The sequence below is a fragment of the Bombyx mandarina genome, chromosome 05 (assembly GCF_030267445.1).
Source record: "Bombyx mandarina strain Sakado chromosome 05, ASM3026744v2".
NCBI classification, from domain to species: Eukaryota; Metazoa; Arthropoda; class Insecta; order Lepidoptera; family Bombycidae; genus Bombyx; species Bombyx mandarina.
Window position 1 is genome coordinate 3,094,126 of NC_143212.1, and position 17,341 is coordinate 3,111,466.

The window sequence follows — 17,341 nt, forward strand, 5'->3', positions numbered from 1 at the left end:
ATATATCTAATGGAACCTTAAAACGTAATTACGTTGCCCGGGTAAACAGGTTAACGGGTTAACGGGTGCCCCACCCTTCAAACCGAAACGCATCACTGCTTCACGGCAGAGATAGGCAGGGCGGCGGCACCTATCCGTGCGGACTTACAAGACCAGCAGTAAACCAATTAAGCGTCGCCAACCTTCAGGAGATTTCAGGGATAGTCGAAACAAACCTTTTTAATGTTGTTTCATCGTGAAAGTAATTCGTGAGTATTGTGACGTGCATAGATAAAGTCGGTCTTCTAGATTATAACAATTACACTGTGTATCTACATCATGTCCTACCACCAGTATTTACGCAAATTATAATTTTGCGGGCTGTGATTTTTATTATAAAATATTATTCCTTCATCGTGGAAGTCAATCGTGAAGATCTGTTAAGTACGTATTTCATTGGTACCCGCCTGCGGGATTCGAACACCGGTGTATCTCTAGATACGAATGCACCGGACGTCTTATCCTTTAGGCTACGACAAATTCAAAATTCGATTCGTTGGATTACAAACAATACTTTCAAATCAAATCCAATCAAAAAAAAATTATTCAACATAAATGAAAGTACATACTTGTTGAACGTCAAAAGAACTACCGCCAATTCACAAGAACTAGCCTCCGTCCTGAGAAGAATTGGCAAGAAACTCAGCGGGCATGTCTTTTTTTTAAAGAATAGATAAAAAAAAAAAATATTAGATTTTTTTTAAATATTCATTTTTACAGTGAGTATTATAACGTAACAATTATTACAATATTGAAATGCCCGGAGCGAGCAACTCATGTTTCACTTTGTTTCAGATATGATATGATGCGGAGTGATGTCGTACGGTAACGCGAGCGATGACGCGCAGACGGACGAGGCGACACACGCTCACGCTCTGGCCACACTCCTCGCCATGTACGTGCTCGTATCGCTCATCGGCATCATAGGTAAGGGAAGCGTGTAGACATTTTCTATAATACTAGATTTTTTTTTTTATAACGCCATCTTGTTGTGTCTTTAAAGCAGTAAAAATAGTCTTATTATTCGCCAATAGATGTCGGGAAGAGTCATAAAGTTGATTATCGATAAAGTTGATTATTGAAAACACGAATAAAACAACATTTTCTGAAAATAGATTGTAGCTAGATCGATTTATCACCCCCAAAATCCTCGGTATACTAAATTTTATGAAAATCGTTGGAGCCGTTTCCGAGATTCAGATTATTTATATAATTCTTGTATATACCTATATATATACAAGAATTGCTCGTTTAAAGGTATAAGATAACTCTACCGTCGTCTGAATTTATCGTTGGCGTGGCCTAAAGGATAAGACGTCCGGTGCATTCGTTTTGAGCGATGCAACGGTGTTCGAATCCCGCCGGCGGGTACCAATTTTTCTAGTAAAATACGTACCTACTTAACAAATGTTCACGATTGACTTCCACGGTGAAGGCAATAACATCGTGTAATAAAAATCAAACCCGCAAAATTATAATTTGTGTAATTACTGAAGGTAGGACCTCTTGTAAGTCCGTATGGATAGGTACCACCACCCCGCCTATTTCTGCCGTGAAGCAGTAATGCGTTTCGGTTTGAAGGGTGGGGCAGCCGTTGTAACTATACTTGAGACCTTAGAACTTATATCTCAAGGTGGGTGGCGCATTTACGTTGCAGATGTCTATGGGTTCCAGTAACCACTTAACTCCAGGTGGGCTGTGAGCTCGTCCTCCCATCGAAGAAATAAAAAAAAGCGAGTAGACATTTTCTCTAATATAACTCTAATAACCGCCCAACACCTCTGGGCTGAGCTGGGTTGGGAGCTAATCCGCTCTGGTAGTCCACTAGTAGCTCTGGTAGTCAATCCGAACTACGAACTAGTATTGTGGCACAATAAATTGATAAAGATCATCAAAACATGTTATATAACTGACAGTAAATAATAGTATATCTCTTTTGTATATTGTTATAAAATTAAAACGTTTTATGTTTTGAGCTTTATTATGCGAATTAAACTGAAGAACTAAGAAAAAATAATCTAATCTAATAAAAATAGTTAGATATTATTAATCTAATGATATCCATAGATTTATTTATATTATATCTATAGATTCTATTATTTTAATATACAATTAACTACATTAATTATATTCTTTAGAAATAGTTTTTAGAATAAATTGTTGCGAATAGATTCGATAGAAGATACACTCTAAATGTAACAGAAAATCATTTGTTAATCTTGTGATCCAAGATAAAACCACCTGTCTCTTGTTTATATTGTAGCGCTATAATTTAGATACAGTGAATTACCAAACTATTTAAAAAGAGTTTACTTACAACTGTTAATTATAAATTTTATAGATGTTTGAGCCCCATATCTATCACAGAATAGAAGTAATTCAGCAATATTCTGAATTGCGACAACGACAATTACAAGATCCTCTTTTAGATATACGTATTCAGATTTCGAGCAATATTCGGATATTAGTTCAAACGCTATTAGCGACCAAAGCACAGGTGCGTACTTGTCGAAGAGTTTTATTTTATTTTATTTTATTGTTTAGATGGGTGGCCCACCTGGTGTTGAGTGGTTACTGAAGCCCATAGACATCTACAACGTAAATGTGCTACCCACCTTAAGATATAAGTTCTAAGGTCTCAGTATAGTTATAACGTCTACCCCACCCTTCAAACCGAAACGCATTACTGCTTCACGGCAGAAATAGGCGGGGTGGTGGTACCTACCCGCGCGGACTCACAAGAGGTCCTACCACCAGAGTCTGACGTAGCTTGGGATTCCGATCCGGTGATAAATCAATTCGCGAAGCAGTTGCTGCTAAGCTACCAGGAATACCTTGAAGGTTCTCGAGGAGGAAGATAAATAAATAATAATAAATGACAGGGATAAATCACACCTGCACTTCTGGGCCTAAACCTGGATTCCCTGTCTCATAACATTATATTTAACAACGGCAACGCGCACTAATGAAACAAACGTAAAACTTCGATATATATTTTCCTATTCTGCTGTTTCCTCGCCATAGGAGGGTTTTAAAATATTTGCTATATGCTCTTCAGGAGAATACGTTCGGGTGGACCAAAATAGCTAGTTAAAAGTAATTTAAATTTGCTCCTAATCTGTACAGTGTAAAATTTTCATATTTACACTAAAACTTCTAATATATCCAGTTCAAAGTTGCTCAGATTTCATTCTGACAGACTTATTTCTTCAAGCCTACCTGCCAATAACAGCAGCTCTCTAGAAACCGGTAACCGCTTTCAGCCGGAGATTAGCTTATCTATTTATAATCTAAGCTTCGCTTTAATTTGAAGATAAATTGAATAAATAAAATAAAATTATAACAGGATATATGTGGATAATCATGAGAAATTGATTTAAACAGTATAATCAATACAAATATAAAATATCGATACCTTAAAGAAAATATGTTTATGTGTTTTGTATTTCAACGAAATTTACATTTAAAGATATAAAAAATGGATATATTACATTCAATACTCGATGACCGAAGGTCGTTTTAAGACGAAACTGACTACCTTACTCCAAAAATAAGGATGAATAGTGACATTCAACCAAATTAAAAGCGAAACGCGACTAGTACTCACGTATCCCAGAAGATAAGATAGACCTAAATTTTGAATAGAACTACAATATTGTTACGCCGGGAAGAGTAACGCCATCTATTGCCGAACAGTCAAACGAATATCGAAGGATCTAGTAGCATCTAGAACGCTCGAGAAGTACAACGCCATCTATTGTCAGACAGCGGAAACACAATACTAGAAACGTGTGGAATATTCTCGATAATTCTAGTAATGTAGTATCGGCTATGAAAGCGTTGTAGAGATGGCACGCAGTCAGTTAGTAATCGGAACTACTCGAAGCGAAATAGCGAACGGATTACCTGAAGCGAAGCGGAAGAAGCGACTTGAGAAATTTAAAGTGTTTGTGAAGTATTTTTTAAGTGTTCTAAGTGTTGGATACAGTTTAATTTATACTTTGGTGGACCATTTATTTATCCCGAGCCCCAGCGCGTAACAATATAAGAAGAGACACGGCATATCCACTTGTCTAACCTTTATCATAGTGCCTAAGTTTCGTTTAGTTCAGAACCTTATAGTATTTCTGTTCATAGTCGGTTCATGACGAGGGTCCTATTCTAATGAGTAAATTTATGAAATAGTTTGTACCTGTGGGCTTGTAAGAGCTGTCTGGGTAATACCCGGTTGAGAATATGTCTCCCTTGACTCCCGTAAAAAAAAAATTGAACTTAGGAACTACCTACATCGATGTCTAAATCGGCTTTTCTAGCAGTCAAGCTGATATTGTCCTTTTGCCGTTAAATCAATAACTTAAGACCAAATAATGGTATATTTAACTGTCTCTAAGTTTATGTGAATAGGTTTTCTTTTTTATTTTTGCTTAGATGAGTGGAAGAGCTTACGATTCACCTGGTATTAAGTGGTTACTGGAACCTAGGGACATCTACAACGTAAATACCGCCACCTACCTTGAGATATAAGTTGTATATTCTCAGTTATTACAGTGCAACGTCTGCCCCACCCTTCAGACCGAAACGCTTTACTGCTTCACGGCAGAAATAGGCAGAGCGGTGGTACCTACCCGTGCGGACTCACAAGGCGTCCTACCATCAGTAAAGAATTTATCAATACTCTTTTAACTTAATAGAAATAAATCATTTTGTCCCCAGGGAATGTTAGTCTAATGGCAGCCCTAGCGTCTGGTGGCGCTGCCAGGCTCCGCACCCCGCAAATGCTGAGCGCATGCGCGGCAGATTTCTTGGTCTGCGCGGCGAGTGCACCTCTTGCGGCAACACGCGCTGCTACCGTCGAATCACTACCATGTCATGTCACTTATTATATCGAGGCAAGTTTCTCTACTCGTCGTTTAGCGGTAGGCAGCAGCTTGGCTTACCCCTGGCATTGCTGATGTCTATGAGTGACGGTAACCACTCACCATCGGGTGGACCGTATGCTCGTCTGCCTGCAAGGGCAATAAAAAAAACGTAAAAAAAACTCATCATTCTGATTTTTACTCATACGTCGCAATTTTTTTTTTAAATAACTGGGACCATACTAACTACTTGAGATCTTAGAACTTATATCTCAAGGTGGGTGGCGCATTTACGTTGTAGATGTTTAAGGGCTCCAGCAACCGCTTAACACCAGGTGGGCTGTGAGATCGTCCACCCACCCAAGAAAAAAAAAACAAAATCACATATCTTCATCCGGGCCTAAATTAGAATTCCCTGTGTTATGGGTAGGACCAGAGACAGACATACTTATTGCGTTTAAATACATACAAATATAGATAATATACCCCTAGATAAAGAGCAACCAAACCTGTTCATCACACGAATGTTTGCCCGATATGGGAATCGATCCACGACCATCGGTACAACCATGTTAGGGCCGATAACTATTGCACTACCGGGTCAAATAGCCAGCCCAAGAAGAGCCACGTTCAGTCCTTAGTGCCTATCTCTACACACGTATGCAAAACCATAGTCATTAAAACTGCCCTTGTGTGCCTTTGAATTAGATCACAGTGTTTAGTATCCAACAATGTGTAGGCATCATTTTTGACCTTACATGTCCTTACGAAAGATAGCATCACATAATTATAAACTCTAATTACGAAAAAGCTCAACTGCACCATCTACCTTCATAGACAATAGGATTAGTAGACATAGGAAATGGTTACGTCCTTAAAGCCAAGTCGCTTCTGCTACCTACACGTGCGAATATAGCTTAATCTGCCACCAATTACATCTTAGTAGTTCTATTAAAAACGTTGAAGAATCTACTGTCTTACCTCCAGACATTCCCGGTGGCGGCAAGTACGTTGTCCTTAGTGGCGATCGCGGCAGATCGCTGTGGAGCGGTACACCGTGGCAGAGGTACCACGCTCTGTTCAAGGCCCTTCCTTGCTGTTGCTGCAGTATGGTCTATGGCACTACTGCTTGGTAAGAACTTTGTTTAACCATCAAACGCGATTTAGTTTTTGTTGGATTTGTCAAGACTCACTGCCATTGGGACCCTGACTGACAGTAAGGTCTACTGTTTTTAAATTTTAAATAACCTGTACAGGGAAGGCAACGGTAGTGTTGGTGTAAATCAACTCTGGGCATTGGGCATATACGAAATCGGCACATCTAAGTGGAAAAAGCATAATTTCGTTGCACTTTTTCGCAACATCATATTAAGCTTGGAATGCTACATACAGGTCTTATTTCCTTCCCTGTACTCCGGGCATTATTTTACAAGTTACCCATGCCTCAAAGCTATCTTCTGTCCCTTGGGAATAATAGTTTTGTTCTAAATGGTAGGTACCTTGAATATCCTATTGTGTATCACAGACAATATGTATGCAAAATTTCATTATGACCGGTTGAATAACTTAGACTTGAAAGCAAACAAAGAAACTCACTTTCATATATTAATGGTAATACTGGTAATGGTGATAAGCTACCTCAAATCGCTACTTAGCTGAATAATACCGGAATTTAATTGTCTATGACATGATAAACTCTGCATAGCATTGAGACTACAATTACTAAGTTTGATAGCCACTATCGAAATAAACATCGCTCATACTAGTTAAATTTAAGTCTAAGTGTGAAGAAGAACAATATACCGTTAGCGATTTTCCGACATTATGGCTTAAACGAACCAATTCATATAAGCGGCTATCGAAAGCTTCAGAGATAGGTCAACTATGTATCAGAAAAACAAGCCGCAATGTTATGGTTAATTAATTAATTAGACCTTAGATTCGTTTGGACAAAATCAATCGTATTTCTGTACAGGTGCCGCAGCATTCACAACTACTTGCATAACGTGCCCGCCACTCGCAGCCGTACATGCAGTAATGGCTTTCTGCTTCCCGGTCATTGCTGTGGCGAGATGTCATTGGGCGGTTCGTGTCAAGCTGACTGCACTATCGCTGACAGCACGCGCAGCTCACGGAGAGCTACCTCTACCAGTTCCACTGATGCGGCGTCCAACTCATGTCATCATCGTTGCTGGAGTGGGACCTAGAGAAAGACGCGACGCAGTGGATGTCGGTGATGCCAGATCTAAGAAAAAGCTACAGCCCAGTCTTCTGGGTCCGCAACCGCAAACCTCGACGCTGCGCTCACGTCGACGTCTCGGCAACGTGTTGATGGGCATCGCTGGAATATTCGCTATGTGCTGGTGTCCGCATGCCGCGATAGTGATATGTGGATCATTTGGTATCCACGTCCCTGAAATGGTTGGTCACTACGCGCTTCTTCTGGGTTATGCGCACTCAGCCTTGAATGCTGTCGCGTACTGGGTCTTGAACCGGCACGCTCTGACGTCAGCGTGCACCGCCTGGCACCTTCCTCAGCTGCGCGTCAGGGAGGAGAGACCGTCTTCTACCAACGAAGCGGCACTAGGCGCTTTCCACCCCCGGCTCGCGAGACCTGCTCCGTCGCCTCGCCCCCCTCCCTCCAGCTTCTTATATTGATATGTCCGTGTCTATTTTCTAAGCTCTCTCGATCTGTGATTCCTGTCTTTCAGTGCCTCGTGTAGTCTACGGCGCCCTAACTTTGGGGCGCTCCTCGTTTTCTCGTTATAAACGTGGTTGTTTCAGATTTTATGGAGAATAATATGCGCCAAGCAATAAAGTGTATAAAGCACTCATAGAAGTTTTATTGTCCTAACAAATGTTGACGTAAATAAACAGTGATGCGCTCCGACCTCGGAGGTAATGGCCGGTATACGCTGTTATGATACGACGTGCCTACTTTACACTAACTGAATCACACCATTCAAAGTACAGCTGTTTATAGTACTGGGCAAGAAATAATGCACATCGACCTCTAGAAAGAGAGATTCGGCTAATTTCGGCTTTCTAGAGCATTGTCCCTTTCGCACGAAATATTAACAGTCTGGTATCTATTAAGAGCTGTTAAAACAATTATTATGAGTTGTTTATTTTGATTATTCTTTTTATTTAGAGAATACACTTTATTGTACACCAAAACACAGTTTACATTCAAAAAACAATCAAATAAGCAGATACATTTGTACAATAGGCGGTATTATCGCTAAACCGTTAAATTTACAGAAATCCTAGAAAATATAAAATAAATAAAAAATAAAATAATATAAAATAAAAACTTTGGAAAATCTAAAATTTTTTTTTTTTCTATATGCATTGTCCTTAGATTATAGTAAAATAAAATAAAAAAAAAACATGTATGTTTACATTTTGATTTATTTATTTTGAAAAGTGATACATTCTGACAAAACAATTATAAATCCTCAATTCCTTCTGATTCACCATCAGCGCTCTCAATGCATTATTTCTTGCCCAGTACTATACATCTATTTGATGCCGCTACATCGCTGCGATTTTATGAGCGGAGAGCAGAGTATGCGTTATTGTATCCCGATATAAAATAAACGCAACTACAAAATATTAAATACAAAAGTAAAATTTGCGGTCTTATCACTTAGATCGATTTCTTCCAGACTACCATCGTATCGGCAAGAATTATCAGTATAAAAATTCAAATAAAAAAAAAAAGTTGTATTTAAATCGATAATAAAATGATAATATTACCACTTGACACATAAAAAATGAACAAACATTTTTACACATAGATATAACCTTTTACATACATACAATACCCAAAAAACATATACAATTACATAGTTCTTCTGAGTACTATGTATAAATAACAAACTTTACTATATAGATGAGACTGAATACCTATTTTCTATAACATCAGCTTCGACAATTATTAATATATAATATATTTAATTATTTCTCCAACAAATTAAAGTCATAACTATAGATTTCTATTTAGATTTAAAATATTATGTACAAATTGAATCGATTTAAAAAAATGTTCGTCAATATTTGTTTAATATTTTCAAAATGTTTCTGCATTCATAATTCTTATAAAATATTTGTATGAACATGAAAAAAATATTTATTTTGAAAAAAAAAAAAACAATTAAATTTATTGTTAACATAACGTTTCAATTAGGTAATAAAATGTTCGTAACAAAAAAAAAAAAAATTGAATCTTTCGTTTCATTTTAAGACCCTTAATGACCGAGCCGCAAAAGGAAACTCCACCGTGACAGTGTCATTATCACTGCCGTGACCAGGATTCGAACCTGGGTTACTACGGCCACAACGTAGGGTCCTAACCACTAGACGATCACGGCTACCGGAGCTGGTGACTGGTAAAATTAAATAACAAGTCATATTCTGTAAACTAGAGCACGTTTACCGCTTGAGTGATTGCGCTTACGCAAAATTCAAGAGAAATAATGTTGCCAATCTTAAAGTTGAAAACATTGATAGTTTGAAGAAAAAATCTCAATTTGTGAATCAACTTTTTTATTACTATAGAAAAAAACTATGTCATGTCATGCAATTTCTAATATTGTAAATACAGAAACTAAGAAACTGCATAAAGGAGACTGAAACGATTACATACATTTTTGGGCCCGAATGTAACGTGATAAAACTAGTATGAACTAATAGATTCAGATTTATCAGTACCTTGCAAAAATTCTAAAAATTTTCTCAATCTGAGAGCAGAGTTATTACAGATTTAGTAAAAATTAGGTTATGTTACAATCTCTATAATTTAAGCATAAGTTAATTTTTATTATATCCATTGGATAATCTTTTAAATGTCATATTATGAATGAATATCAATGATCAGGATATGTTGTGATATTAAAACACATTAACGTAATAAATAGTTCAAATTGAAACGCGCTATTACGGTGCGGCAGAAATAGGCTGGATCGTGATATTTTTTTCAGAAAATGATTGCCTTCCAAGCGTTTTGAATCCCTCTACACAATAGATACACCGGGTGTCTTACTCATTCGACCGCTGCTAGCACGTCTTCCGTAAGGTAAGTGCATTTCACTGAGCTACAAAATTGCGTATAAATTTCGTAAAAATACAGAATTATTGGTTCTTCCAAGAGCGAACTTTGTTTCTAATCCAGACCGGGATAAAACTATATGTGGTGGCATTGATGGATATCTATGGGCCCAGGAGCTCACCTACACGTTAAGGTTACGCTGAAATAGCTTCTCAAGGCTATCAGCTCACGTTTTTTTTTTTTTTTTTTTTTTTTTTTTTTTTTTTCTGTCAGTAGGAAATCGCCGGACTTCCGCCCTTCACTGGGGATGGAGGGCGGGGCATGTCGGAGTCGAACCGACTAAAACCTCCTGTCTCTCAACAACCAACGTCCAAACCTCGCATGAGACAAAACTCATGAAAAGGCAAAGGGGGGAAAGTGAAGCGTTTAGTGCGGAGCACATCTCTCCCATCACCCTCCCCCTCGGGACGCCGGACTGGCGGTCGTCGGCGCCACGACCACCAGCCCTCTCGGTCGGCAGGCTATCCGAAGCCCGCCTAGATGGCGCCGGTTAGAATGGTCTATCCTACGGAATACCCCGCTGGGTCAGAACCAGCGTGGGTTGAGGATAGCCGGCCTTCCATCACCCGGATGCTCATGCATAAAACGCGTGCAGAGCAGCTTGCACGTCGTCTTCTTAGGCCCCCTTCGCCGGTCCCCAGGCCGACATGTGAGGGGACCCGAAACACTTAGAGGGCCAGGGCTTGGGCGATATCCGCCTCCCTGGCCCCCGCTCGACGGCGGCGGGCCTGTGCGTCTCTCACGCGCCCCGCCGCCTCCTTCTGCGAGATGGTGCACTCGCAGAAGTCGAGCATCGCCTTCCACGACTCGTCGTCACCGAGCATCGATGCCACAACACTCGGCAACGACAAGTCGTTTCCTACTTTTGCGACGAGGACACGGCGCCACCCCTCCCATGCGGGGCAGGCGACGAGCGTGTGCTCCGCCGTGTCCAAGTCGCAACCACAATGGTGGCACTCTGCCGACGGCTCGGCTCCGATCCGGTGCAGGAACTCACCGAAGCAACCATGCCCAGTGAGCACCTGCGTGAGCCGGAAAGTGAGGCGTCCTCTGTCACGATTCACCCAGTTCACAAGAACCGGGCGAATCGCCTCGACGGTCCTACGACCAGCCGAAGGATCGGCCAGCCGTCTAGACCATGACTCCAGCACGGACCGCCGAGATTGGGCCCTCCGCGCTCTGACCACACTGGGGCTGGGATGCGCCACGCCCCGGACACGAAGGTCAGCCCGCCACTGATAGTCAGCAGCGAGCGCCTCCGCCTCCAGGACCCAAGGCGGCGTCCCAGCCAGTACACACGCCGCCTCGATGGTGCGATAACCACGGATGACCCTGACCGCGATGGGCCGTTGCAGCAGCTTCGCTACCCCCACGGCCAGGGACTGGCCCCACACGGGCGCCCCGTATAGGGCCATTGATCGCACCACCCCTGTATAGAGACGGCGCGTCACCTGGTCAGGCCCCCCAACATTGAGAAGGAGCCGGCTTAACGCGCCGGCCACCCCCAACAAACGAGGGACCAGATTCTGAAAGTGAGCACGGAAAGTCCAACGACTGTCTAGAATGAGGCCGAGGTACTTCAACTGCACCCCGACCCCGATACGGACGCCTCCAACCACGATATGGGCATCGACAGGTGGCACTCTCCGGGGCCTGTGGAACCACCACATGGCCTCGGATTTACTGAGCGCCACGTCGAGGCTCAATCTCCTGATTTTGCCGACGACATGCGCCACCCCAGCCGTAGCAAGACGGGCAGACTCAGCAAAACTCCCCCCCCCGGGCCACGACCAACGTGTCGTCTGCGTAACAGATTACGCTCAGGCCCGGGAGGAGGGCACCCCTCAGCACCCAGTCATACCCGATATTCCACAAAAGATCAGCTTACGTAGGAAAAAAATATGTGATGAAATAATCTATGGGTTACAGTAATCACTCACACATAAGGTAAGGTAGATGCCTTTCATTGAGCTACAAAATTACGCATAAATCTCGTAAAAATACAGAGCTGGTTCTTCCAAGGACGACAATTTCTTTCTAATTTAGACAGGGATAAGACTACATGTGGCAGTATTAATTGATGTCTATGGGCTACAGTAATCACTCACACATAAGGTAAGGTAGATGCCTTTCATTGAGCTACAAAATTGCGTATAAATTTCGTCAAAATACAGAGCTATTCGTTCTTCCAAGAACGACACTTTGTTTCTAATCCAGACCGGGATTAGACTACATGTGGCGGTATTAATTGATGTCTATGGGCTACAGTAATCACTCACACACGAGGTGGTTGTATTTGTAATAGTGCGTGAATAAATGAACGCAAACATTTTACCTCAAAGTAATTAACGCAACACTTATCTTCGATCCTTACATTTTAATTTCAAGTTATATTTAGCTCGGTAATTAAGAGTGTTGTAAAATTTTATGCTACGGTAGTTATATGCGAACGAGCTTAGAGGTTCGGGTGTGGACGTATAAAATTTGAAATTAATATTGACGTAAATATTTGAAAATGCGGCTTACTTACGCATTTATTGTATTTATTATGTAATTAAATAGTTTCGAGTATTATACAGTTTTTATGGTCACGGCTGACTAACTTATTTCACTGGCATATTAAAAAATGCTAGTTTTATTTATTTATTGCTTAGATGCTTGCTTAAGATGACTGCTTAAGTAAGTAAGTGCATGTCAATAACCCACGGCAAGTGCTTAGATCAATAATTATTTCCTCATATTTTGTCTATTTCATAGTGATTATTGTGGCCTTAATCGAAGTGTCATAATATTTCTATTAAAATTCATTAGCGTCCTCACAACGGCCGTCTGGTGTAGTGGTAAGTGACATAAAAATCTTACATTTATTTCCGTTATCTGGTACCAGTAACACAAGTTCTTTACGAACTTATCACGGGACCAGTTAACGTGGCGTGATTGTTAGTAAATATTAATTTATTTACTAAAAAAAAAAAAAAATCATAGGCGTCCAATAAACGTTTTAAAGGACAAATGAAAAATGCAAATATCATTGCATCTCTATATTGTGGTCGCACATTCCTCTGTCTAAGCTCTTGTTTAATTAATTCAGTACACTTAATATCCATTATATTCTGTGATGCATTAAACAAAATTTATTCAACACAAAACTACGGCAAATTCTCGGGCTAAAGTTGATTTTAAGCGAAAACACGAGACCACGTTTCACACCGCACTCGTATATGAAGAACAGTAGGACAAGTGGAATTTTAACAGTGTTCGTGAAGTTATCAAAATTCAATCATAACCATTGCTAGACGACTTCACGCTGTATTGTGATAATGCGTACGTGAGTGATCGCGTTCCGACCCGGCAGGCTGGTTCTGGCCCAGCTGGGTATCCCGGAACACCAGCGGCATCGCCCGGGCGGCTTGTTAGGGCCGCCGCGCCGTACCGCGGAGACCGGCGTCGTTGGTCGTCGACTATCGCCTCGACGACCCGTCGGTCGGGCGTCCTCGGGTTGGCGCCGCGTGTCTGGTTGTAGTGTTGACCGCGAGAACCCCCCTACTCTGACCAGGTTCTGACAGAGGTGTGATGGATTAATGGTGTGTAGCAGTAGCAGTGGAGATAGCAGTCGCGTGTGATTAAATATGGTCAAAAAGATCTCAAACTAATTCTAGTCTTCACAATACATTTAGAGTAAGAAGTAAATATATTATCAGCATATTACACATCATCTTCATGAGTTTCCCTCGCCGGTCCACAAGCCGCAATACGAAATGGACCCGAAACCCTCAGGATCCAGAGCTCGGATAAGGTTCTATCATGGCCCATTATCCTTGGCTTTGAGTTGAGTAAATGCTCCAATACTGAAAAGTAGAGGATGACCGAGCTTTGCTCGGTATTATTTTTTTCCTGAAAAATTTTGTTTTTTAGAAATTATATTTAAATACGAATTACATATTGATATATATTATATTATTTATTATTTTCTTTCAATATTTTTTTATCTTTAAGTTGATAATCAATTAAGTTGGTTATTGAAAACACGCATAAAGCAAAATTTTCTGAAAATAAAACGTAGCTAGATCGATTTATCGCCCCCGAAATCCCCTGTATACTAAATTTTATGAAAATTGTTGGAGTCGTTTCCGAGATTCAGATTATATATACATACAAGAATTGCTCGTTTAAAGATATAAGATTATATCTTTTATAATTTTATTCAGTGCCAGTCTAACTGCGTCATATTGAGACTACGTTTTGAACGAAATATTTAATTCGTATTTTAATTTATTTCAAACTTATGGTAATTCGTCATAAAGTTTTTAATTAACTTTCACTTTTAATTGGCTCGAGTGGCCGGAGAGGCTCGAGAATCGAGTCTATTTTGTTCGCGTAATTTAAAAAAAATCTACCGTTTACGTACAGACATTTCTTTAAGACCTCTCTGTAAGTACATTAATGTATCCTACGTAGTTATGATTATGGTATTTTGGAACGCAGTTTTGGAACGAAGTTTCTTACGAGACGATGTGGAGGGGTACTTTTTTTTTTGCTCTGGAGGAAATCGCTGGACTTCCGCCCTCCCCTGGGGATGGAGGGCGGGGCATGTCAGAGTCGAACGGAGAGGTACCCTAACCGGAAAAAAACGTCCGTAATGTAAGATATTTTAAATTTGCGATATCATATCCACGTATATGTATCTAAATTTCGCTCTTTGATGAATTATTGTGTAGCTTTTATTTTTGTCTTGAGCCAATTTCTTCAATGTATCGTTTGTTGATTAATAACTTGAAAGCCCATTGAATTTCATGCTGAATCTTCTCAGTAAGTCGCGATTCGGATCCGGTCGGAGATTTTGCATTGCATCTGCAACCATGTTTTTCAGGTTGAGCCGTGAACTCATCTACCCGGGCGTAGCTGCAATAGCTCTTTAGGCTACCAGTTAATAGGTAAAGAAAATAAAATAACTTGAAATAATTCTCAAAATCAACTTTTATTATTAATATTATTTTATTGCTTAGATGGGTGGATGAGCTCACAGCCCACCTGTTGTTAAGTGGTTACTGGAGCTCATAGACATTTACAACGCAAATGCGCCACCCACCTTGAGATATATAAGTTCTAAGGTCTCAGTATAGTTACAACGGCTGCCCCACCCTTCAAGCCGAAACGCATTACTGCTTCACGGCCGAAATAGGCGGGGTGGTGGTACCTACCCGTGCAGACTCACATGAGGTCCTACCACCAGTAATTACGCAAATTATAATTTTTCGGGTTTGATTTTTATTACACGATGTTATTCCTTCACCGTGGAAGCCGATCGTGAACATTTGTTAAGTACATATTTCATTAGAAAAATTGGTACCCGCCTGCGGGATTCGAACACCGGTGCATCGCCAGATACGAATGCACCGGACGTCTTATCCTTTAGGCCGTGACGACTACAATATTATATTATATTATAAGATAAAACAGAATCAACTTTAGCAAGTGTGTACATAAATATATAGGGCAGACTGTAGACAAAAGCATAAGTAATTATCACTTTCTTAAAAAACAGATTTTTCCAGTTCTGGGTTACTAGAGCATTGTAGAATGTTCTTATTTGTATTCTAGCTATCGCTAGGCCGTATGTCGCGTTTTCCATGCGTACATTCTTGTACAAAATGTAACATTATTTTTCACCTTTAGGTTACAAGAATAAGTATTTAGTTTGCAAATAAGTAACCAGCGCTGACTTTTCTATTTGTATTCAGAAGGAGAAAATTTTATTCCGCTCTGCATATATGTACATATATCAATAAGTTTGAACGTAGCTAAACCTTATTTTGATGTAGAAAGAAATGAAATTTATGGCCCCGTTCAATGGATATGGAAATTCGCGGAAACGGGTTCCTGAAATAGCGAAAATATACCAACATAAAAAATCCAAGTAAGCTAAATTATATGTTTTGATTTTTTATAGGCTATATAGGATACCCGCAGAGCACTCTGAAGACCCTAGCAAACAATTACGTGAAATTCGTTTTCTTAAAATACATTAATTACGGAAGAATTTAGAAACTTCAGCAATGTAACAAAAGACAAACCAGTAATTGTAATTCGGATGACAATAAAAAGACTCGCCATGGCAAATATTTTTGGCTGTATGCCAATACCAATGCCTTTTTTTTGCCTTAAATGTTTTAATCTGTTAAAAGATAAAATGCGGCGATATCCAAGTACATAAAAAAATAAACCGTGACAATTAATTAAAGATGGCATACCGATCTTCCCATCTCTTTAGTTCTCTCAAAATCCGGCTCACGACCCATTAAGGTAAGGTGTGGTAATGCAAAATTAATTTCGGTGTAACGAACTTGGGACCACGCGTTGCGATGTCAGATTCATGAGGAATTTAACCGAACTAATACGCATTCCCTTTAGAGTCCAAATAATTGGCTACCTAGTGGTTTTTGATTAAGCATGATGGGATGCGACGATGCGAGACGGAGGCATCATAAAAAAATCATAACCTTTTTAATTAAAAATATAATTATATTAAAACTAGCGACCCGCCCTCGCTTCGCTTCGGAAACATTAAAACACACATGAAACCTAAAATATAAAATAAAAAAATAATTAAAAAAAGTAGCCTATGTTCATCAGGGACAATGTGGGCTTCTAATGGAAAAATAATTTTTCAAATTGGTCCAGTAGTTTCGGAGCCTATTCGAAACAAACAAACAAACAAATCTTTCCTCTTTATAATATTAGTATAGATGAATTAAATAATTAGACAACACAATTGAGACCTCATGTCTCATGTTGGGTTGCGACATTCACTATGTTCTTGGGCTTCTGTAGCCACTTAATACCTGGTTCAATCAGGCAACAAAATAAATAAAGGTCTTAAAAAGTTGATGGTAATTTTGGCTCTCTTATGGGTCTAATTCAAAGACAAGAGCTGCTTAATGGTTAGTCGGTCTCATGCGAGAGAGTACGATGACTCATGTTGGGATATGAGGTCGAAATATCAGATTTGTGTAATAACAACAATTCTCTTACCAGCCAAAGAAGCTGCAATAGCAGCAATAGCTTAACAATAGAAAGCAGCGAGTAACAGAGTTAGAAAAAGAGTTAGCTGAGAGTAGCTGTCATAATAACATGGTAACGGCAGAAAAATAGAGTTAAGAAAGAAAATGTGGCATTGAATTAGATGGGTCATAAAAGTTATTATTAAGTAGAAATAAACAAGGCATTTAGATGCCTTGTTTATGCCTTCTTTGTATTTAGATACTAAAAATTTAGGAGGTCGAGACTTCAAGAAAAACATTTTTTAAACTGTTCAAGAATGTTTATAAAAGTCGAC

The 17,341-nt window shown here is 39.9% G+C and overlaps 1 protein-coding gene and 1 non-coding gene across 2 annotated transcripts in view; one reads left to right on the top strand and one right to left on the bottom strand.

Moving 5' to 3' along the window:
- The window catches only part of NGR-A17 (neuropeptide receptor A17), a 112,381-nt gene extending 104,655 nt beyond the window's left edge, over positions 1–7,726 (top strand). Inside the window, exons 2-5 of the mRNA XM_028175746.2 lie at positions 835–966; positions 4,753–4,928; positions 5,883–6,027; positions 6,871–7,726. Of these exons, the coding sequence (XP_028031547.2) occupies positions 855–966; positions 4,753–4,928; positions 5,883–6,027; positions 6,871–7,553 (1,116 nt within the window). The 5' untranslated portion in view covers positions 835–854 and the 3' untranslated portion in view covers positions 7,554–7,726. The remainder of the gene's footprint in view (positions 1–834; positions 967–4,752; positions 4,929–5,882; positions 6,028–6,870) is intronic.
- Positions 7,727–9,196: 1,470 nt separating this feature from the next.
- TRNAH-GUG (transfer RNA histidin (anticodon GUG)) lies at positions 9,197–9,268 on the bottom strand. The gene has a single exon. It is a non-coding gene; the product is annotated as a tRNA-His (tRNA).
- Positions 9,269–17,341: the final 8,073 nt, after the last annotated feature.